General features: G+C 37.6%; 1 protein-coding gene across 1 annotated transcript; it reads left to right on the top strand.

The window, feature by feature from the left end:
• The first annotated feature begins 6,709 nt into the window (after positions 1-6,709).
• LOC123455762 (vomeronasal type-2 receptor 116-like) lies at positions 6,710-16,884 on the top strand. Its single transcript, XM_045137277.1, has 6 exons — positions 6,710-6,849; positions 9,320-9,602; positions 9,989-10,792; positions 11,793-12,020; positions 12,370-12,493; positions 15,971-16,884. Exons 1-6 carry the CDS (start codon positions 6,710-6,712, stop codon positions 16,882-16,884), a joined length of 2,493 nt encoding a protein of 830 aa, XP_044993212.1.
• The last annotated feature ends 8,318 nt before the right edge of the window (positions 16,885-25,202 follow it).

Raw genomic sequence — 25,202 nt, 5'->3', positions numbered from 1 at the left:
ACACTCAGAATGGCCCCAAGCCCATGACAATCCTCCTACCTTTGAGTCCCAAGTGCTGGTATGGAATTTGTGTGCCGCCAAGCCCAGGTAATGATTTTCCAATATTAATTAGATTTGAAATAATGAGATACATCAGGACAAGTGAGCCTTAATTCAAGTCCCAACATCTATCTCAAGTCACACAAAAAAGAAATTACTTAAATTTGCACAACTTTCTATACAGTCCATATAATAAAAAGCAGACTCATCATCCCATACTCATTTATGTAATTTTATTTTTATTTATTTATTTGAGAGAGTGAGAGAGAACGAGGCAGAGGAGAGAGAAAGAGCAAGAGAAAGAATGGGCTGGCCAGGACCTCCAGACACTGAAAACTAGCTCCAGATTCATGTGGCACCTTGTTCATATGATTTAAATATGTCCTATGGAATTGAATTGAGGTCCTTTGATTTTTCAGGCAAGTACCTTAACCCCTAAGCTATGACTCCAGCGCCCCCCCACACACTTATTTACTGTCCAATTGGCAACAGATAATGTGAAAGCAACAACAAAAATAATGCCTTACTTAGGTGATGGAAGTTCAGTGTAATAACATAAAAAATAAAGTTAATTTCAATGTGGGATTCTGTAATTAGGTAAAGATACATACTGGAGAAAATTGTATTAAAGATGAGAATCTTGGCTATCAAAACTTATTAGTCTGTGGGAATTTAGGAAGAAGATGAAGGTCATGTATTAGAACAAAAGTATGAATCATAGTGTCAGAATTTTTATTGGGAGAGTGACTGGGAATTTCTGGACTTGTCATGATTATTTTATTTATTTTGTACTCAGACAATGGGAAACCTGGAGTTGTGGGATATTACAAGCATGAAAATGCTATGAGCAGTGCATGGACCACACAGTAAATGCTGTGATGCTGATGTGAGTATTCTCTGCATTGCTTGAACAATGGAGGAGCCAATGCTGCCCATGTCTGCTTGAACTATGGTGAGCAGGAAAACTTTCTGACTGTTTCACCTAACATCTTGACTTGGAAACTCCAAGGAAATCCACTTACATGATTTCAGGTGCTATTCATCCAAATGGCTTCTTGAAATTAGTCTGAAAACAAGTATGCTCAGGAGATTGTCCCAGTGGCATTCATGCTTGGATATGCATGAACACACAGCACCTGAACCAACAGATGGTCCTCACAACATGTTTTTCAACTTGGTTTTTGACCTTGATGTAGAACTCAGATGCAGAGCCCCAGGGCTATGTTCTGTACTCCCCAAGGGAGGATGACACAGACTAGAAAGAAATAACTAGGGATATAAGTATCCCTTGTACTCAGCAGTAGTAGTGATGTGGGTACACACATAAGGAGGCTTATGTGATGTGTGTATCTACCTGATTCTGCACATTACATATGAACACAGACTGAGAGCTTCTAGATATGGGGAAACTGATAATTTTCATATTTGTCTTATTTCTTCAATTGCTTTCCATCCCCTTCTGCAGTTTGACAGAAACAAGCTGCTTTTGGAGAATAAAGCAAAATACAGAAAGTAATGGCAACATGTGGAAGGATTGTTTGTTTATAGTTGAGGCACCAAATGAACATAAGATATCCTATGATTCAATGAACCAGCTTTACCGGTAAGTTCAGTTTTGTTAGTTAGCTTTTTGTTTGAAAGTTATGAATAAAGTGTATCAAGTCTGTATATGGGTACAGTAACAGGATCCCTCGATATTTTCCTCCAAAGCATACCATACCACTAATGAAAGAATCAAATTTATTCTATATTTTACTGAGCAGAATTTTCCCACAGTCAAATGTAGCTGATTTGTTTACAGTTCAATGTAAATTTTCTTGCTGATTTGCAGTTTAATCCATTGTGGTCAGATAGAGTACAAGGGATTTGCTTTTTCTCCTAATATATGGTGAATTTTATACAATGTTCCATGTGTTTCTTGGAAAAAAAAAAGTATGATCTGCAGCATTTGGATGGAATGTTCTCTACATATCTGTTAGGTCCATTTGTTACATGACATCATTTAGTCCATATGTCTCTCTATTTTATTTATTTATTTTTTTGTGGTGATGACCTGGCAATTGATGATAGTGGGGTATTGAATTCACCCACTGTAATTGTGATTGGTATTATCTATGACATAAAGTCTAATAGTGCTTGTTTGATAACATTGACATCCCCCATGTTAGGTACATATATATTTAGGATTGTAATCTCCTACTGTTGGAGTGTTCCTATAATCAGTACAAAATGACTTTTATCTTTCCTCACTAATTTTCTTTTGAAGTCTATCTTGTCAGACGTTAGGATAACATTCCTGCTTGTTTCCTATGCATATTTGCTTGAAATACCATTTTCCATCCTTTTGCCCTAAGACAATGTCTATCTTTTATTGAGAGAGGAGTTTCCTGGAGGCAACAAATGGCAGGATCTTAGCTCTTAATCCAGCCTGCACGCCTGTGTCTTTTGGTTGGGCATTGAGGCCACTGATATTAAGAGTTGTTATTGGAAGGTATGTATTATTCTCTCCATTATTCTTGTTTGGTAATGATTCCTGTTTTCCCTTTACTCACTTGTTTTAACTGTTATTTGGGCATGTTTTATTTGTTCCTATTTCTTCCTGTCAGTGATTTGTTTTCTCTTCAGTGAAGGAATACTTCAAGTATATTCTGTAAGCTGGACTACTTGCCATAAATTCCTCTAGCCTGTTTTTGTTGTGCAATGTTCTTATTTCTCAGCCAACTTGGATAGACAGCTTTGCAGCACAAAATAACCTTGGTTGACAATTGTTAACTTTCAAAAATTTGAAAACATCTGTCTAAGCCATTCTGGCTTTTAAAGTTTGTGTTGAGTAATTTCATATTATTCTGATGTGCTTGAATTTGTAGGTGATGCCTTTTTCATCTGACCGCTTTCAATGTATTTTCTCAAGTTTCCCTGTTTAGTAGTTAAATTATAGCATGGTGAAGCAAGGTGCCATCCAGATTTTGTATGTCTTCTGTTCTAAAAGCTTCTTTTATCATCAGTGGCATTTATTTCCCAATTTGGGGACATTTTTCTACTATGATTTTGTCAAAAACACTTACTAAAACTCTGGATTGAAATTCTCCTCTTTCTAACATACCCTAAAGTCTTCCTCTTATTTTCTTTTCTGTTTTTTCAAGGTATATCTCACTATATCCCAGGCTGACCTAGAATTTACTATGGCGTTTCAGGGTGGCCTCGAACTCACAGTGATCCTTGTACCTGTGCCTATGGGGTGCTGGGAGTAAAGGCATATAGCACCACACCTGGTATCCCTAAATTCTTATGTTTGATCTTTTCATAGTATTCTGGATACCTTGATGTTCCCATTCCTACCTTCCTATTAGTTTGTCTTTGTCTTTGTTGGACTGTATTAGGTCGGCCACCAGGCCTTCTAGTTTAGATATTATGTTCACTTCTACATCCCTTCCACTTGTCAGATTTTCACAGAGCTTTTTATTTGGCTGTCTGTGTTCTTCAGAGATACAGTTTCAACCTTCTTTTTCTTCAGTGATTCTATTTCTGTAGAAAGCTAGAATTTGGAGAACGCATTGTTTTCTTCTTGCTTCATATAGAGTTTCCTTTCCTGACAATAAACACCATTGGCATTTGTTCTTATTAACATGCCGAGACAAAGTGTCCGTTCAAGGAGCTGCCCATCTTTCACTCAGGAGCACATAATTCCTAAAGTCTGTGAAAAGGGAACAATTTTCTTTGTCTGTCTAACCCTGGACAGACTTTTCTCATAGCTACTCATCTCTCAGATAATAGGTCTATGAGATTCCATTATATTTCCCTACTTTTGACATAAAGTGTAGGGAGAAGAAAGGTGCCAATGACGCACTGTTTTCCTATATTACTGTGTGTCATAAGAATACCATGAATTTGAAATATAATCAGTCAGGTGTATTGTCCTTATTCCTTTTAATGCATTAATGAAGGACACACTTAAGAAAGGACTGTCAGGCTAGAGAGATGGCTTAGGGGTTAAGAACTTGACCATGAAGCCTAACGACCCCAGTTCGAGGCTCAATTCCCTAGGACCTACGTTAGCCAGATGAACAAGGGGTTCACATGTCCGGAGTCTGTTTGAAGTGGCTAAAGGCCCTGGCATGCCCCTTCTCTCTATCTCTCTCTTTCTCTTTCTTTCTCTTTCTCTTTCTCTCTCCTTCTCTCTCTCTCTCTCTCTCTCTCTCTCTCTCTCTCTCTCTCTCTCTCTCCCTTTCTCTCTGTGTATGTCACTCTCAAATAAATAAATAAATAATGAAAAAATTAAAAATGACTGTATAATATTTTTATTCCTGGTAGGATAGATGGCACTCAAAGTTGTGAATACTTACACCACTTCTGAGAACCTAAACTGGTCAGTGTTACAAGTGGTACTGCTACAATTTCATAGCAGGATTTACATGTTACAAACAGAAATTTCTTTTTTTCACTTCTTATAATATTTCCTTTAATTAAGTTGACACTTTATATGTATACATCAACTGTTGTTACCTTCATTCCCCTCCTTCTGGCCCACATTTCACTAAAATCCCATCTAGTTGGACTATTGGTATTCACCATGTATGTACTGGTAATGAATTGTGAGTAGAAGTCTGTCATTGTGGGGAATGCAATGCTCATGAATATTTCATCCCACCCTGTGGCTCTTACATTCTTTCCATGCTCTCTTCCTCAAGATTCCCAGAGCCTTGATCACTGTGCTCTATGTCTACCTTAGTGTGGAAATCTCAGCATTCTGGATTTCTGCTTTATTATGTTCATAGTATTATCAGTGTGTCTATCTTACCCTGATGCACGTTGTGAAGTTCCTCATGGAAGCAGCATTCTTGCACATCTAGGTAGTTCTTTTGTGTTTTCATTTGGGCCCTAGATTCTGTGCTAGGGGTGGTTCACTTGCTGACATAGAGTAGGTGATCCTTATTCTGTTGGTATATATTTGGTTGCTCTTTGTTCTTATTCCTTTCTGAAAAAGAAAAACAGATTCTCCAATGTAGAATGAGATGATAATAGATTAAAATGTATAATGATTGTAAATTATGAGAGATTTTTTTGGCTGAAGATGGTTCTCATTGGAGTCTATCATCTCCATCTCCTTAGGATTCTGAGTTAGCACTTAGTTCTTGGTATGGTTTCTTTTCCACTGAGTGTATCAATTAGCTAACTGGAAAGGCGTTGTTTATGCACCTAGGGAGACTGACAGTATTGCTCAGGTGTGTACATCTGCTCAGTATGGCTTCTTGGATATACCATAGTCTCCTGATTACTCACAGTTTTGTTGGCTGCTTTTGTACAGACTCTCATAGCATATTTTCAGCAGTATATGGATTAACCATCTTGGTGCTGACTTCCTTCCATATTCAGCCTGATCCTACAATGATCTGTGATATTCAGCATTGGTTGCATGTGGTTTCCTCGGCATTAGGATCTCAAGTTTCCCTTTAGGTGGTTAATCAAGTGATTTGGCAGAAATATGTCTTGTTTAGCAATACTCATAGGTCTCCTCAGTCAACAGCTTGATGTGGGGTGTATTCAATTTCTTGTACTTGGATTTGATAGCCAGTGCCAAACATTTTATGGTAAGGATTCAGTCCACTCTGTCCAGGGTGCATCTTACCAGAAAATCCCTCCATGCTGCTATTGATGGTTTATATATTTTACTCTGCTATTGAAGTGAAAGTATTTTTCTGTATCAATACATATTGTTTGATGAATTTGGGAGCCCCAATGTTAGGTGCATATATGCTTAGGATTGTAATGTCCTCCTGTTGGAGTGTGCCCCTAATCAATATAAAGTGACCTTCCTTATCTTTCTTAACTAACGTTGGACTTAAGTCTAACTTGTCAGATATTAGGATAGCAACTCCTGCTTGTTTTCTAGGCCCATTTGCTTGAAACACCATTTTTCAACCTTTCACCAGAAGATAATGCCCATCTGTTGTAGAAAGGTGAGTTTCTTGGAGACAACAAATTGTAGGATCCTGCTTTTTAAACCAGTCTGCAAACCTATGTCTTTTGGTTGGGGCATTGAGGCCCTTGATATTGAGATATTATTGAAAGGTGTGTGTTTATGTTTGCCATTTTTCTTTTTGTGGTTCTGCCTCAACCTTTGCTCTCTTGTGTTACCTAGTATTTGAGTATTGCTTGTTTTTTCCAGGTTCCTTATGTGTGTGCTTTTCTTTCTCTTCAGCATGGATGATTTTCTGTACAGTGGGTTTTGTTTCAAATACTCTTTTAGCCTGTTTTGTCATGGAATGTCCTTATTTCTCTGTCTATTTGAATGGATAGCTTCACAGGATAACCTTGGTTGACAGTTGTTATCTTTCAGAATTTGGAATACATCACTCAAATCCCTTCTGCTTTTCAATGTTGTGTTGAGTAATCTGCTGTAATCCTGATAGGCTTTCCTTTGTAGGTAACTTGATTTTTCTGTATTAAGAAAGAGGTCAAGATTTATGGTCTGTTGAGGGATCCAAGTTAGCTTGTGACCAAGTGAGACCCTTCCCTGGTGCAATCCCAGTTACCTTTTTGGATGATTTTGGTCTCATTCAAGTTGCCAGCTGGGTCGTTGGGCCACTGTTCTATTTTCTGGAGCTGGGCACTGGCTTTTTCTGTGGGGCAAACTGAGCCTGGCAACTATCCGCCGCTACTGCTGATGAAGATGCCGCTGCTGGATCTGCCGCTGCTTGAGCCACTGGTGCTGGTGCCGGAACCCCTGAGGTTGCTGCCAGAGCCAGAGTTGTGGCTTCAACCGCTGCTTCCACTGCCGGAGCTAGATCCACGACTGCCGGAGCTGCTTCGGCCTGCCTGTGTGGGCTCTGGATGCTCTGGATCTCTCCTACTTCTCTGCTGCCATTTTAATCTCTTACACACCTCCCCTTTTAGTAAAAGTGTGCATTTTACTGGGTTTTCTTTGGCTTTTTTTCCCCTAGGCTGCTTTGGCAGGCTTCTTATGCTGCCATCTTAACCGGAAGTCTCCTCTATCAATACATTTTGGATTTTGTTTTACTTATGTTTCCATGTGTCTGTCCCTTCCCATTCTTGTTCCCCAAACCATCCAATCCCTTTTATTTCTCCCTCCTATTTTTTGTTCAATATCACAGAAATTCAAGCTATTCCAGTTCAGGAACCATGGATGTGGGAAACAATGTGGCTTTTGTATTTTTATATATGAGTGAGTGTTCACTCACTATTGTCTGTTCAAATCCTGACAATTTTCCTGCCAATTTCATTATATTATTTTGTTGATAGGGTTGAATAGAATCCCATTATGTATATGAACCACATGTTCAATATACATTTCCCAAGCGATAAGCATGTGGGTTGATTCTTTTTCTTAGTCATTGTGATCTGAGCAGCTAATATCATGTTTCTGGATTTAAGAGTGGAGCATTTAGTATAGATGCCCAGTAGAGAAATGGCAGGGTTAGTTGTTACCATTATTTTCATCGTTTTCTAGAGTCTGCTCATTGAGTTCTACATTGACTGTACAAGTTTGCATTCCCATCAGTAGTGAATTAGGCATATCCTTTCCTTGAATGTTCTCCAAATTTACTGCAATTTCTTTTAAGATTCCCATCCTTTTTGTAGTGTGGTCTAATTCCATCATAGTTTAAATTTGCATTTCCTGATTATTAAGAACAATGAACATTTTTATAGATGAGTTAGCCATTTAATTTCTTGCTTTGGCAATTTCCTGTTGAGTTCTCTGCCCCACTGTTGGAGTGCATTGTTTGTTTGTGTTATTGTTTAGTTTTTTGAGTTTCTTGTACATTCTGTGTGTGAGTCTTCTGTCAGGGGTTTAACTGGCAAAGATGTTCTCTCCATCTGTAGGCAGTTTGTGGGCTGTGTGTAGGGTATTTTGTCTCTAGACAAGCATTTTTTCTTTGTAAGATTCCACTGCTTGAGGGATTTATTTTTCTGAATTACTGTGGTATTATTCAGGAATTATGTCCCCAGTTGTATTTTGTAGAGAGTTCAACCTTTTGTTTCATCCTGTAACTTTAGAATTTTGAGCCTTATTTTGAGGTAATTCATCCATTTGGAGTTGAATTTTTTGCATGGGAAGAGGAGTGGGTCTAGTTTCATTTTTCTATATGAAGTTATTAAATTTTTCCAGGAGCATTTGTTGCATATGCTATATTTTCTCTAGTGTATATTAGTGTAGTCACTTGAACTACCTAAAAGTTATATGTTCATAAAAGGACTACAAAGAATAAATGATTATGAAGAACTATTTTAAACATGAAGCCAAAATACATCTACGGAAGGACTCTAATTAGCTAATAACATCATATATATATATTTGATATATATATATATATTTTATATATTTGATATATATATATCAAAGACATAATAGTAAGAGTGGTATACAGGAAATCCAAAAGTTACTTTGGCAGGGAGAGCCAAAAGTTTAAGTGAACATGAAATTTTCAACATCTGAAATACCATGAAATTCGGAGGTTTTTTTTTTTTCCTGCTTACTTGGTAAACTAGAAGTCTAGTAGTGATACATAGAGAGAGAAAAAATGTAAAGGCAGAGCACAATGTCAGAAGATTGTATTCATAATCACCAATAACTCAATTGTTTTGCATTGACAAAAGTTATTATCTTTCTCACAACTCATCTTCCCTCCATTGTATCCATATCCGTAGAACCCAATGTTATCTCCTGCCCCCTTACATGTACTTGACTACCAAAATGATTCTAAGCACACCCAGCCACCACTTTTCTCCACCTGTTTCACCTGTGGCGAGTATCACACTTGGTCCACAGAAACACACATGACTAGTTTAGGCATCTTGACTAGTACCTGGTTTCTTTTCCACCCACACTGCACACTGCCAGGTTCCAAAGAGTGTAATGGAGCAGTTTACTCATATCCATGATATTCTTCCTAGCTGCATGATCATTCCTAGGATACCAAATTTGAGTCTGAGTGTAGAGCCAGTCTCTTTTCCCCTCCTACTGCATATACCGCCTGATTCTGGGAAGCCACACATTAGAGGATGTCTCACAAAGCATTACTAAATATGTTGTTATGGCACCAAATAAATACATAAAGAAATTCCTGACAGTAAATTCTAGGTGGACATATGTGTGTGTGTGTGTGTGTGTGTGTGTGTGTGTATTTTTTTCAAGAAGACAGGAGTAAACTACAAATGAGACAAAGAGAACACAAAGCAATTATCACATGTAGTATATGTCCACTTTAATTGTTATCTTGTTTGAAGCCTCATCCATAATGATTACTGTGTTTCTTTTCAGTGTTCCAGTCAAAAAATTTCAATATATTCTGACAATGCTTTTTGTCACTGAGGAGATCAACAGAAGTCCCAAACTTATACCGAACATGTCTATTAATTTTAATTTCAGTCCTTCCAATTGTGAAGATTCATGGATTCTTATCTCTTCTCTAAAAGAAAATAAAGAGTATATTGTTCCTAATTATAACTGTGAAATAATGCATTGTGATTTAATATTGACAGGACCATCATGGGCATCAAGTAGCCTGATAGGGACATTGCTGACAACCTATAATTTTGGACAGGTGAGACTTTGTAATATACAGAGTAGAATTCTTGTCTCCTTTTTAACCATATTCATGTGCTTAGAGATATTTCCAGTAGATACTAGGTTTATCCATGTTTTTTTCATATACAGTTTATAGAGAAAATAATCAGTGATTTGGTGAGGTATCAGCAAGTAATTTTTACAAATTGATAAGAAGAACTGTAGAGACATACAAAAAGATTTCCTACAATCATTAAACTGTTCAGTGGAGTCTTATGGATAATAAAATATGACAACTGATGTTGTGAACAATCAACCATCCCAACATTCTTCCCAAGTGGTGATCATCATAATTCAGATCTTAGATTGAGTTTTCTTCCAATGCTCTTGCTCATGTTGATTTCTATACTCTTTGTCCTTTAGATTCACTATGGCCCATTTCATCCTATTCTGAGTGACCAATTTCAGTACCCTTATCTGTATCAGATTGCCCCCAAGGAAACAAGGCTGCCTTTTGCCATAGTCTCCTTAATGCTTCATTTCAACTGGACCTGGGTGGGGCTGGTAATCTCTGATGATGACCAAGGTAATCAATTTCTCTCAGACTTCAGAGAAAAGATGCAAAGAAATGAGCTATGTTTAGCCTTTGTGAATGTGATCCCACTAAACATGAACTTATATAATACACGGGCTGAGAAATATTATAAACAAATTGTGATATCATTGGCAAATGTTGTGATCATTTATGGTGAAATGAATTCTACACTGGAAGTGAGCTTTAGAAGATGGGCATATTTAGGCATACGTAGGATTTGGGTCACCACATCACAGTGGGATGTCATCACAAATACAGGAAGAGACTTCATTCTTGACTCATTCCATGGTGCTTTCACATTTTCTCATCACCTTCATAAGATTCCCAACTTTAAAAAATTTATTCAGACAATGAACAAATCCCAATATCCAATAGACATTTCTGTGATGCGATCAGAATGGATGTACTTTAATTGTTTGGACATTGAATCTAAATGTAGAACACAGAGTAGGTGTTCACCAAACACCGCATTAGAATGGTACGCAAGTCAAGGACTTGACATAGCCATGAATGATGAGAATTATAACCTATACAATGCTGTGTACGCTTGGGCATATGTCTGGCATGAAATATGTTATCAACAGATAGATGGTCAGCCATTGAGAAAATATCACCGTGAGGACTGCCCAAAGGTATGTAGTGTCATTAATGTTTCTTTCTCAGTATTTCCATACATGTTTAAACCGATTTTCTGGGAGTACTCTAAATTTTGGGTGTTTCTACATTGTTTCATTCCCTAGGAAGTAAATCTAGACTGAGTTTATCAGTTACTTTTTTCAGGGCAAATTCTTGACCAGAACAACTTAGTTGAGAAAGGTTTCATTCTACTTCACATTCAAGACTGTAGTCCTTCGTGATGGTGACACCATGAGAGCAGGCCTGAAACAGACTGCGTCCACGGCATCTGCAGGCTGTAAGCAAGGGTGATGAATATACGTGTTCCAATGAAATAGTGCCACTGCATTGTGTGAGCTTTCCAGGCTTAGTAATTAACCTAAAAATTCCTAGTGACATGCCCACAGTTTTGTTTCCATGTTAATTGTTAATTCTAACTCCAGTCAAGCAGACAGCCATGAAAAAGCTTCACTGTGTATATACATGAAGACACTGAATTATCTAACATAAGTTTTGAGTGATACATATTTTATGTGACACATGATCCTGATACCATGTCCAACTGTTTTAAGCATTTGATATGTGCTTCCAGTATTTTTATCATGCACTGTTTGAAATCTAGATGTAATCTTGCTGTTTTCCATGCCAAATTATCCTGATTAGTGTTATTGAGAGGTCACATGAGAGTTAAAGTTAGTCTGTCTTACTGCTATTACTGAAGACCTTGATGCTATAATGGTTTTTTGATTTCTATAAATATAGTGGGCTTTCAGGCTGATCTCAATAGCCTTTCTGATATTTGGTGATCAATTTTAGGAGTTTCTCTAAAACTATACTTACAAAAATGTAGCAATATTTAATTTATCTGTGGAAATTGATTTATTTCACACTATTAGTTACATGCACTAAAATTTATTTCTCAGAGGAGAGTTGTAAAAAATGGAAAGGTATTACTACTATCACATATTATGTATATCTGTGTATGTACATAATTGGAAAATCATACATTTCTTTTAGTTTTACCACAGTCTGAAGAGCATCCAATTTATTAACCCTGTTGGAGACCTAGTGACTCTTAATGTGAAAAAAAATTATGGTACAGATTATGATATTTCCCACATTTCAAATTTTCCACAAGGTCATGGAATAAAGGTGAAAATAGGACAGTTCTCTTCATATGGTTCCCTTGGTCAACAATTGTATTTGTCTGATGAGGCAATAGCATGGGCCACAGGGAGTAGGAAGGTATGTCGTACCTAACTGTAATGCTTTACTCTAGACCTAAACAGATCAAATCATGTGGGGCCATGTGTGGCCCTCATGGTTTGGTCAGGTGAAACACGGTGTTTAGGATTCTCTTTCCAGGGTCATAGATTTTCTGTATATCTTCTGAAAAATAATTGGAAATGACAAATTATTTTATAAAAATCTTAGTCACTATGACAACTATCAACATAGTAAATCGAGTGTGACACTTCATTTTTATTGTAGTTGTGGATTAAAAGTTTAATAATTGTGATTGTATTAACTATATAGCTATGAATGTAGTGTATAACAATGTAAATTTTGAAACTACACTTTTGGTTCTCCTCAGATTCCCTCCTCTGTGTGTAGTGAGACTTGCAGACTTGGTTTCAGGAAGTTACAACAGAAGGGAAAGGCAGCCTGCTGTTATGAATGTTTCCCCTGTGGAGAAAATGAGATTTCTAACAAAACGAGTAAGTTGATGGTTTAGAGCCTTTCTCCAGTTTGACTGTTTTCTCTACCCACAGTGGGAACTTGCAGGGCCCTTCTGGGAACCTGAAAGTAATCACTTGGTTGAAATGACAAATACTTGTGAACATGAAAATAACATTCACTTTACTCTGTGAAACACATTTTAGGTACCTAGTACAATAATTCTCCAACAATAAAAAACCCTCTTTGAGATCCAATAGTTAGTCATTATGTTATTGCTATCAAGGAATGTCACACATACATATAATCTCCTTTAAATATTCATAAATGAAATTTATAAGAAAGAATTTTTCACATCTTTATCTTTCCAGTACCTCATAGGCTGCTGATGGAAAATAAATGCTCAGAGATGTCATTATTTTGGCTTTAAAGACTTATTTTATTTATTTACTTATTAGGGGGAGAGAGAGAGAGAGAGAGAGAGAGAGAGAGAGAGAGAGAGAGAGAGAGGGAGAGAGAGGGAGAAAGTGAGTGTCAGAGACTCTAACCACTGCAAACAAACTCCAGATGCATGTGACACCATGTGCATCTGGTTTACATGGGACCTGAACAGTCAAACCTGGGTCTTTAGACTTTGCAGGCTTTACTTTAACCAGTAAGCCATTTTTACAACTTTTTTTTGCGTTACAGATATTTATTCTTGCAAATATGTTCAATGTAACAATAATATCTAATGAGTATCTATGAAGTAATTCAGAAAGCAGTTGATTTTAACACTTTAGACAGTAGCATATAACAGACATTAACAACCTTTATCAAGAAACGTAGATATTCTGATTAAAATATAGTATGCATTGTTTCAGATATATATTGAAGCATTTAAGAATATATTGAGAAATGTTCATAGGTTAGAAATAATGATGAAAAGAAGTATGTATTTCTGAGATATCAAGCCTACTAGTTTGAGCAATGTATGGATGAATAGGTGTTATTTGAGGTTGCCCTCTGTTTTACAGGTAAGAAGGCTAGACGGTGTATGGGGGTGTCATGTTAGAGTAGAACATAAAGGCTGCAATATATATTATCAAAGATATTTAAAAGTGATATAAATATTAATTCCTCAATATTTTCATCTATTATAGCTTATAGTATACTCTCATACCCAGTACACTTCTCAGTGTAGCAGAAGTCAAAGTGGACAGGGAGAGGTATTGGTATATAGTGTAAAAAAGGAATGAGATTGACATTAAGTTTTGGGTGTGACTTGATGATGTCATAAAAATGGATTAAAATAATCTTACTAGAAATACGTAAAAACTGTGTTCATTCAAATAATACTTTAATATACAATTAAAAATAGTTTAGTGATGACGATAAATTCAGTATTAACAGGGAAGTGTGTTTTTCATTTGTACATGCTGGCTATGTTACACATACCAAATAAAATGGAATGTATGGCCTTATAGTACAGAATAAATATTACATGTCTACATGATTTATAAAAATGTATGCATGTAAATTTAAAATACATGATTAAGAGAATTAATATTAGAGTTATAAATGTTAAAGAAACTCATTTATGGAAATACTCAATAGGAGATACCATATATTTCTTTTAAATCCCATTTTATTTAATTTTATTGTTTATTCTTATTTATTTATTTGAGAGTGATAGAGACAGAAATAGGTAGAGAAAGACGTGTGTATATGTGTGTGTGTGTGTATATATATATATATATATATATATATATATATATATATATATATGAAAGAGAGAGAGAGAAATGAAATGGGTATGCCAGGGCCTCCAGCCACTGAAAACAAAATACAGATGCATGTGTCACCTTGTGTAACTGGCTTACATGGGGCCTGGAGAATCAAGCCTTGAACTAGGGTCCTTAGACTTCACAGGCACGTGCTTAATTGCTAAGCCATATTTAATTTACAGCCCCTAAATTCCATTTTTTGATTCATTGTAGTCACAATTAAAATTGTGAAACACCATGGTACAAAATCCAACTTCCACATGGGAAGAGCTTCTCCTCATTTCACTATTATGGACCATGTTAGTTCTTTTCAAAGTTGGCAAGTTTTCTTGCTCATACTATCTTGTCAATAATTTCTTGGCCAAATTCTGCTAAAACATAAACCAGGAATTATTGAGGTAGAATTTGGCAAAATAGGTAAATCATATGTCCTCCCAAAATTAGCACATGAATACCAACTCCAAGGAAATGGTTTGAAGCAATAGTGATAATAGTGTTAATTATATCTTGGGGTCTCCATTTTCATTCATATTTCTTAAAAATATATGTTTTGAAACTATAATATGTACCTACTGACATTTGAGTACAAAACTACAGGGAATCACCTGTTACAGACAGACAGACTTCATAAGACAAACCTGTAAAGTGAGGAAACAATCACATTTTTTGGTCTAAATTTATGGATGTTGTCTATTTTTAGTATCATAAAATTGTGTACTTCTCTGGTCTTGGATTGAACGTTTGACAGAACTCTGAGCTAAAGGACATTTTTCTTTTAGGCAAACCAAGCAGACTCATTTTTTAAATGAAAGGCAGCCTGAGCAAGAGGGAGGGAGGGAGAGAGAGAGAGAAAGAAGAGAGAGATAGAGAGAAGGGTGGGGAGGGAGAGAGAGAAAACGAGAATTGGGGTGCAAGGGTCTCGAGCCACTGCAGCTGAATTCCAGACATATATGCTATCTTGTGCACATGTGCAAATTACTCATGTGTCACCTTGTGCATCTGACTTATGAGGATGTGATGGGTCAAGCAGGCATCCTTAGGCTTTGCAGACAAGCATCTTAGTTACTCATTCATATCGTCTCTAGTAGAAGTTGTAAGAAATCTCAAGCCGGGTGTGGTGGCACACACCTTTAATCCCAGCACTTGGGGGACAGAGGTAGGAGGATCGCTGTGAATTCCAGGTCAGCTTGGCCTAGAGTGAAACCCTACCTTAAAAAACCAAAAAAAAAAAAAAAAAAAAAAACAACCTCATGTAAGCGATGTTATTATATATATAATTCTAGTACACTACAACAAAATTATTTTATTCTTTAAAAAATGATTAGTTAAGTGAAGAAAATACAGATTTGTTATGCTGAGATAGCTCAACAATTAAGACACATGCATTCAAACCCTAACTACTTCAGTTAATTCCCAATTACACACAGAAAGCGAGGTGGACAATGTGGTACATGTATCTGGTGTTTGTTTCCAGTAGCTAGAGTTTCAGGAGCACCCATTCTCTCTCTGTCTTTCTGTCTCCCTCTCCTTGTAAACAAATAAATAAAAATATTGTTAGAAACTTTTGTTTCTCTCACCATAACATGATGTTCTTTCTTAATTGTCATGATGGGTATAGAGCAAAGTACCTTAATTATCAATAGGAACAAAGAGTACAACTATAGTTCACCTCAGAGACACTTGTTTGCAGAGTGCTGTTGCTAAGAAGGGAATACTGCCACTATCCTGATGATTCTCTGCATTGTCTGTCAGATATGGATCAATGTGTGAAGTGTCCAATCAATCAGTATGCCAGCATACAGAAAAATCACTGTCTCCAAAAATCCTTGATGTTTCTGGCTTATGAAGACCCCTTGGGAATGGTTCTGGCTTGTATAGCCCTGTTCTTCGCTGCCCTCACTGCTCTTGTTCTTGGGGTTTTTGTGAAGCACCAAGACACACCGATTGTGAAGGCCAATAATCGAACAAACAGCTACATCCTGCTCATCTCCCTCAAGTTCTGTTTTCTCTGCCCATTACTCTTCATTGGACATCCCAACAACACCAATTGCATCCTGCAGCAGATCACATTTGCAGTTTTGTTCACTGTGGCTGTCTCCACTGTTTTGGCCAAAACAGTTACTGTGGTTCTAGCTTTCAGGGTCACTACTCCAGAAAGAAAGATGAGAGGGCTGCTGGTATCAGGAACACCTAACTTCATCATTCCCATATGTACCTTAGTCCAACTTGTTCTTTGTGGAATCTGGATGGGAACATCTCCTCCCTTTGTTGACACAGATGCAGACTTGGAACTCGGCCATATCGTCATTGTGTGCAACAAAGGCTCAGACACTGCCTTTTACTGTGTCCTGGGATACTTGGGATCTCTGGCAGTAGGGAGCTTCACGGTGGCTTTCCTGGCTAGAAACCTGCCTGACACATTCAATGAAGCCAAGTTTCTGACTTTCAGCATGCTGGTGTTCTGCAGTGTGTGGGTCACCTTCCTCCCTGTCTACCATAGCACCAAGGGGAAGGCCATAGTGATAGTGGAGGTCTTCTCTATCTTGGCCTCCAGTGCAGGGTTATTATGTTGCATCTTTTTCCCCAAGTGCTACATCATTTTATTAAGACCAAGTAAAAATTCTTTAAAGAGGAAGAAGATAAAAACATATTGTCCAACCAACTGATTTTAAATTTTTCCCTCATATGTATTAATTTAAAATATATCCTGTAGAAACCCTTACACTATTTAAGCACTATTTTTTTTTAATGGTAAGATATTTGTTCATGTGTAAAAGTCTTATTTGTTCTCTAATATTTTCAGCTTCCTCACAAAGCCTTCAGGCCAGGTACCATTTTCCAACACTAACAGAAATCCAATTTTACAAAAGGGCATATGTCTCTGGAGATTATTTTCAGAAGGAGGAATAATTATTTTCTCACATTTATTTCAAATTTGTAAATAAAGACACTTAGGAAAAAGCACTTTTGATATAATGTGTATTTTGTTCCTATCAGTCTTCATAACTTCAAATATATCTGATTCACTTGTCATATTGTTTCAAGGAAACCTGCTCTAGCTTGCTAGATAGAGCAATTGTCTTTGAGCATGTCTAAAAAGGTTGTAGTTGAGTATTAAATAAATATTCAAAGATATAGTGAGGGTAGGAGGTAGAAGAAGACTTCCCTTGGAAGAAGCAGAGGCCTTATCTTAACCTGTTCTCAATACACGTTGAGGTTGTCAAAGTGTGTAGAATCTACTGGATAACTTGAGGAATGGTAACTAGGCATAATACTATGTCGACCATGGAAGGTCTTTGTCTATTATGTTAGAAGACAGGGGTGCCTTTGAGAATCTGACACAGTTGAGAATAAATTTGGCATTACTTATTATTATAATACTTATAATAATATTACTTAACATGTTTGTAATTTAGTTGTTTGTAGATTATGAAAACGTTGGAATTTATGAAACCTATAATAAAATCAACATTTGTGGTTTTATTTAAGCATTTATAAATTAGTAATTATTTTAAAAATTGTGCATCATTCTAAGTAGTGTAACATCTGCTGAGTATCACTTGCTATACAAAAGCCATTTTTTGATGTAGGATCTCACTCTGGCCCAGGCTGACCTAGAATTCACTATGTAGTCTCAGGGTGGCCTCAAACTCATGGTGATATTCCTGCCTCTGCCTCCTCAGTGCTGGGATTAAAGGCATGAGCCACCACACCTGGCTTTCTTTTTTTTCTCTCTCTCTCAAGGATTCACCTATTGGAGGCTGTTACCACAAGCTCATAGTACAAAAGAAGTGTGATTAAGAACTGGTCCCTAGTAGATCTTCATTGCTTATCCCTTTCTTGAAGCTAGATTACTTTTACACCTTAGTTTTTGTCCTTAAAATGCCACTCTCCATTTTTATGGCTTTAATTGTGATAGCATCCAAGATACTGTGACAAATTTTTTGAACTTCCTTTTGGATATTTTGATCTGAAACTCTTAGCTTACTACCCAAAGTAATTTTAAATAGAACCCAAATATGAGGGAATATGCATGGGAGCAGATAGTTAATCACCTGGAAACTTGAAACAGAATATGGATGGATTAAATCACCAGTCATTTTATGTGTTGATGAAGGGAATATACACAATGGAATGCCTGCAAAACTTCTGTGAGAGTGAAATTATTATGCATGGACTATATGAAAGACAGCCAGGCATGAGGAATAATCAAAGAGTAAGAGATAACTCTTGTTATTAATGTCAGCTTTCTGGTGTATGTAAAATGATTATTTATCACATCATCTGCTTTTCCTGACTATTCTTTGTCTTTCCTGAATAAATGTATCAGCATTTGTGCTCATGAAACATGAACTGATGTCAAGCCTGCATGTCTGTGTGAGCAGTGGAATTTTGAATGTAATATGCTAAGTGTTAATCATAGTTGCCAAGGGAATAGTTCATCAACAGTCTTATTTTTGGTTGTTTTTCATTTGTGTGACACCCAGAGTTCTATCCTACACTTGCAAAACAGTAAAAACGTTTCAAACATTTATCCATTCCCTCTTTAAAAACTGTACATATTGATGGGAGGGTAATTCTCCTTTATGAGTAAGATTAGGGCCAAAACCCACCAAACTATGATGAAAATGGAAGAAAAAGACATTCATAGGTTATATCACAAATTTTAAAAATGCACAGCATGCTTCTGTAGAATAGGTATGTGATATCATATTTATTTTTCTAAAATTACCTAAACTACACACATCACAGTTCTCCTCAAATTGTCAGTGACTGAGTGCACATTTCAGCTACCATAACTACATTCATCATTGTTCATCTAGTTATTCATTCATTTCAGCATTCTTTTTTGCCTCAATCTTCTGTAGATGTCCATTATGTCTAAATGTTCTAAGATTTTATTGAGCTCTCTCATATTTCTGTTGTGTTTCTGTTTGAATGATCTGTCTATTGCTGATAATGGTGTATTTAAGTCCCCAACAATGATGGTGTTGGTGGTTATTTCTGTTTTGTTGTTAAGTAGGTTTTGGTTTATGAACTGTGGTATCCCTGTGTTTGGTGCATAGATTTATGACTGTAATATCCTCTTGCTTGATTGTTTCCTTGGTCAGTAGGAAGTGGTGTTCTTTGTCTTTTTTGATAATTTTTGGTTTGAAGTCTACTTTATCTGATATTACCATGGCTATGCCTGCTTGTTTCTTATTCCAATTTGCTTGGATTATCATTTTCCACCCTTTCACCCTGAGGAGGAGTCTGTGTTTAGTGGTGAGGTGTTTTTTTGGAAGACAACAGATTGAGGTGTCTAATTTTCTGATTCACCCTGTTAGCTTGTGTCTATTAATGGGTGAATTAAGGCCATTGATATTTAGTGTAATGACTGTGAGGTTTGATTTTATCCCTGCCATAAAATGTTAGTTTATGTGGTTTGGTGTTTTCATGGATTTTGAAGATTTTGTGCCTTCTCTGAGCTTTTTTTTTTTTTTTTAATTGTGATCTTGTAGGCATGAGATTGATTATTTGCTTCTTCTGTATGGAGAACTTCTTAAAATACTCTCTGTAGATCTGGTTTTGTATCATATAGTTGTAAAGCTGAGTTTTTTCATGGAAGGTTTTTCTTTCAACATATATTTTGAGGGATACTTTTTTGGGGTATAGTAGTTTGGATTGGAAGCCATAGGTTTTCAGTGTTCCATTCCAGGCCTATCTTGATTTCAGGATTTGCATTGATAAATCTGAAGTGATTCTGATGGTGTTACATTTAAATGTGATGTGTTGTTTTTCCATAGCTTCTTTTAGGACTTTCTCTTTGATGTCAATGTTTACAGTCTTAATGACAATATGTCTTTTAGTGTTTCTCCTTTGGTCCAATCTTCTTGGAGTTCTGTTAGCTTCTTGCATCTTGATGTGAATTTCTTTTGAGAGAGTGGAATGTTTTCTTCAATTATTATGTTAAATAAGTTATCCATGCCTTCGGTCTGAAGTTCTTCCGCTTCTGGTAATTCCATGATCCAAATATTAGGATGTTTAAGGGTATCCCACAATTCCCTCATGTGCTGTTTGCAGAAATTTTTCAACTTACTTAAACTTTTGCACTCTCAAATTGTTTCTTCTGTTTTGTCTTCCACCTCTGAGTTTCTATCCTCCACATGGCTGACTCTATTCTTGAGAGCATCTAAGGTGTTTTGGGCTTGTTCATTTAGGTTTGCATTTTCTCCTACTTTTCTGTGTATGGTTTCCATCCCCTCTGTCAAGTTCCCTTTTCACATCATTTTCTGATTTTCTTGATGCTTCTTAGAATTCCTCCTTGCATTCTTTATGTCTTCATTTAACATATCCAACTGTTTTTTTCCCCCATTTTACATTATATCCTTTAATTCTTTCTGGACCCCTTCCATTTTCTTATCAGGCTTTGTTGTTTTTCTGCAAGTTCTACCAGTACCTTTGTCAGGTTTTCATTGTTCATAACTTCATTTTGGGGTTCTGATTCTGTTGTCTCCTTTATGCTTTGATTAGAGACATCCATTGTAGGACTGGGACATGTTATTGAATTTACTTGCATTTGATTTTTCATGTTATTTGTTTTGCATTGTGGTCTGCCACACTGTGAGGGGCAGGGGAGGTGGTGCTGCTTTGTAATGGCAGAGATGGGAGCAGGAGCAGGGGCTGAGAGGATCTGAAGGTGCATAGGAGTGGTGTCTGGGCAGAGTGATAAGGGTCACCAGTCACATGGAGGTGGGGCAGGGTGGGCAGAGGTGGTCTGAAGTTGTACAGGGTGGGAGTGGGGTTGAGCAGAGCAGGTCACAGTAACAGCTCGGGCAGGGTGGGGTGGAGCAAGCAGAGCAGGTTTGAATTTATGCAGGGGCAGGGGCAGAGCATGGCAGAGTGGGTCAGAAGTTTCGTGGGGGCAGATGGGATGGAGCAGAGTGTGTCTGAAGTTGTGCAGTGCAGGGGGAGAGTACAGTGGAGTGGGTCCGAAGTCATATTGGTGCAGAGCAGAGCAGAGCAGAGCAGAGTAGGTCTCAAGTAGCATGGGAGTGAGGCAGTGTGGGGCAGAACAGGTCTGAAGTTGGGCAGGACTGAAGTGGAGCAGAGTGGAGCAAGTTGAAGTTTGCATGTGGGCAGTGCCAAACAGGGAGGGTCTAAAGTTGAGAAGGGCAGGGCTGAGCACAGTGTGTCCAAAGTCATGAGGGGGTGGAGGAAGGGCTGATTGGGGCAGTTAAAAGTGGGGGGGTTCAGGGTGGAGTGGAGCAGTTTTGATATGGCAGGCATGGGCATGGATGTAGATACATATAGAAAACATTTGATTACTGAAATAGATTTAGCTAAAGAATTGCACAAGAGAGTCAGGCACGGTGATGAATGATTTTAATCCTAGCACTCAGGAGTCAGAGTTAGGAGGATCACCAAGAGTTCGAGCTCACCCTGAGACTACATAGTGAATTCCAGGTCAGCCTGCAGTAGAGTGAAAACCCTACCTTGAAAAAGAAACAAAAACAAAACAAAAAGAATGGCACAAGAGGTTCTTAAAATCATTTTGTCCAACCTTTACAAATTTTGTTGTCCATGGCAGCATAAGCCATATTTAAGGCAAAGAAAGTAAGCACATCTCATACTTCAAATATCTAATCATTATAAATACAGGCAGAACTTGTTATCAGTCTTGAAAACAATACCAATTAATTTTCAAATAAACAAACCAATTAATTTAACCTATAAAATATCAAAAAAGGACAACTAAGACAGTATAAAGTCCTAGCACCTGTGTTTGAAAACATTCTTTAATTAATCCAGATACCTATGTCGGTACCAATTACCCAGAGAACAGAAACAGAACCACAGAACTTGATATTATTTTTTTCCAGATTAGGAACATCGTTTGAACATGAGGCTGTACCCTAAATAAGGGAATATTTCTTAAGAGTTAATTTTATTATAAGTACTGGACTTAAGATGCCAGAAATGAGACAGTTAATTTACATATAATAGTAAGGAAACTGGCCTTTGTTGAGCCAAAACAGCTAAGCTGTAATACAACCCTTGACAAATCTGTTTTTGTAAAAAAATACAACTAATGATTTTGGCTTAATCTTAATAGCCACTGATTTCATGTACCATAGAAATTTTTGTTAACATTTTATGTTATACCCATGACTCAAATTTGATAAAGCTTTATCAAGCTATCACAACCTATTTTAGCCTGAAAATTATCTTTGTGTTCCTTAAAAGTTTGTAAACAGTTGAAAATCTTTAACTTTAGGCATGGTGTTTAGATTTAGCCTGAATATTCTTTCCTACACACACACATCTTTATCCACATAATTTAATATTCTGATCTAAGTACCACTCAAAAGACATTTTAAGCGAGCCTTCTATGTTCAACATTAAAAAATCCCTTCCTAGTTCCTTCAGTCAACTCATCTTATCCCATAACTAACCATCTTTCTTATTAGACTGTTAAGAGAAACTACACCAAATGTATTAATTGTATTACTCACTGACAAGCAAATAGTCTAGATTAAAGAAAATTTTATGTCATTAATACCTCAAACACAATTGGAAATGCTTTATTAGGAGTAACTAAGGAAAATTATATTTTATTTTTGTTTTTAGTTAGGCTTGCCTAGAAGTCAGGTTAGTTGCCTCCTTTTAAGTAACAGGGCAGTATAATCTCTTTAAAAATACTTAACAAATTATGAGTCATCACTTCAGAGAGAATTTTGTTTTCAATATTCCTCTATGTAAGTTGAAGTTGACCTAGAACATAAACTCAGTAATTATATCTGTGATATCATGTAACAAAGTATGTCATTGTTTACATAGAATTTCAGTTCACCGTAGGCTTTTTTTAAATGTGGCTTTTTTTCCCTTTTTCTGCCACTTCATGGTGCAGGTGTGGCCAGCAGGGGCTGGTTGGGGTGTGAGATCCCATACACCCTCAGATCAACTCCACTCTCCTCCTGGGCTCTCACCCAGCACCACTAGGCATGGAGGGAATGGCTGAGATGACTTCCAGCCCACCGGCCTGGGTCCTGCTTCATTAAGGGGAAAGAAGGGAGGAGGTCCCCAGGACCTCCAGTGACTGCTGGACAAGGAAGGGGTCCTCAGGACCACTGGAAACCACTGGAGAAGGGAGGGGGTCCCAAGGACTGCCAGAGGCTTCTGGGAAGGTTGCGCCTCCATGGGCTGAAGCACCATTGGCTCAGCACCACATGAGCCTATAGACAGACCTGAGACACTTGGGAGCACTTGCATAACCAGTTTATGTTTTTCCTGCTGCCCTAGTGGAGAAACTTAAAAGGAGATGACAAGGGAGTGAGGTGAAATTTCCTTCCTGAACTTTTCATTTCCTAGCCAGATAAGCTATGTGGGTCCACATGTCTGGGTCACATGGATCCCCAGAAATCATCCAAGGGGCGACCTGGAGGACTTCCTCCCAAAAGGAGCTTGCCTACCTCTGGGAGAGCTTAATTCCCTAACTTTCAGGAGAGCCTTTAATCTACAAATCTGTGATTCTTTTTGGTGGGAGACAATATTACTCATGACAGAAAAAGAGTGAAAATGCCCAAAAAGAAGGCAACATTTCCAAGGGGTGAATGGAACCATGGAGGATTTCCCAATGATCCATACATAATCCTGTCCACAAGTTTAAGAGACAGGAGATCTGCCCTGCAGGCTTTACGAGGTAGATGTGTTACTGGCTTTCTGTGTTAGAGAGAAATAAGTTGAAGGGTTTTTGCCAATGACCAATGGGCTGTTGGGGTCCAGGCAGAGGGCAGCTGGACTTTTGCCAAGGCAGAAGAGTGGCTTTGGTCAAGAGCTGTCAATTGCCACTTTGTCATGTCTGATCCCTCACAATGGCATGAACCAAAAATAAAGGAGGAAAAAGAGAAATCTCTCTTCCCTCAAAAACATGGAGGCTAAGGCCACGGGGGGGGGGAGGGAGGGTCTGATGTCCCCCAGACTACAATCATACGTCTGAGAGAGTGCACAGTTACATTGGCACATCTCAGAGGGTCACTGTTTGGGTGCCAACTGTGTGTCCCTGGATCCTTGGAACTGGGCACTGTCCCCCGAAGGCATCCAGGCAACCATGGGGAGTAAGATTGTGTGAGTAATGGAAGAACCACTTCCTGGATGCACTCGCAGTGAACAGATTTTATTGTCAGGGAAACAGGTTTATAAGAAGTTGAAGGTGGGAAGAGGTTCCTAAGGGGATTGGATGTACCATGATGCTTGCTGATGCCTAAGCAGCATACAGGAACACACATTACAGCATGTAAGCAATGGCAGGGAAAAGGTATAGGTTACAGGGGGATGGGCTGTGCAAAGGTTGCTGACTAATACCATATAAAATGTTTCCTAGGCAACTGGCCAAAGTGTACATCTAGCCTGTCTGCCTACTTTTTAGTTTTCAAGTTCCACTGCTTAGTTTCACTGTTGATTATTCTCTCCAATCTCACCCAGTCACTTGTATTCCCATTTCAGCACTTATAAAAACTAGAAATGAGGAATCATACTTCCTTCTCAGTTCTAACATAAGTTTTGATGTTCTATGAGCACAGAAGGTGTTGTCCTTAGAAATAGGACCTTACCATTTAGAACTGGTGGTAATTGTATCATTACTTTGGTTGTCTCATGAGCATTCCTGACCAACAGTTCTGTTTGGGGGCAGAGGATCCCAGTTGTACTGTTAAGATTTACCAACAACAACCTATGATTGTAGACTGAAGCTTTCTCCACTCATACATGGCCCTTCTGCTCAAAGTATTCCCTCCACTCTTATTAAAAGAGATTTAATTTTAAATTAGATAAGCCAGATGAACAATTCTATGGTACTAATTCATGGTACCATTGTCTCATGACTTTTCTCCAACTTTCATTAAGCCCAGCCTCTCCACAGTAACTTCCATCCCTGTAATCTGAACTTCCATTTGCCTGACAACTATCCCTAATTATCTCCTCCTCTCATACTTCCTTGTTTTGT

Source organism: Jaculus jaculus, chromosome 18, assembly GCF_020740685.1.
Source record: "Jaculus jaculus isolate mJacJac1 chromosome 18, mJacJac1.mat.Y.cur, whole genome shotgun sequence".
In the NCBI taxonomy this organism is placed as follows: Eukaryota; Metazoa; Chordata; class Mammalia; order Rodentia; family Dipodidae; genus Jaculus; species Jaculus jaculus.
The sequence above is the reverse complement of the archived record's forward strand: the minus strand, read 5'-3'. Positions and strand labels throughout refer to the sequence as shown.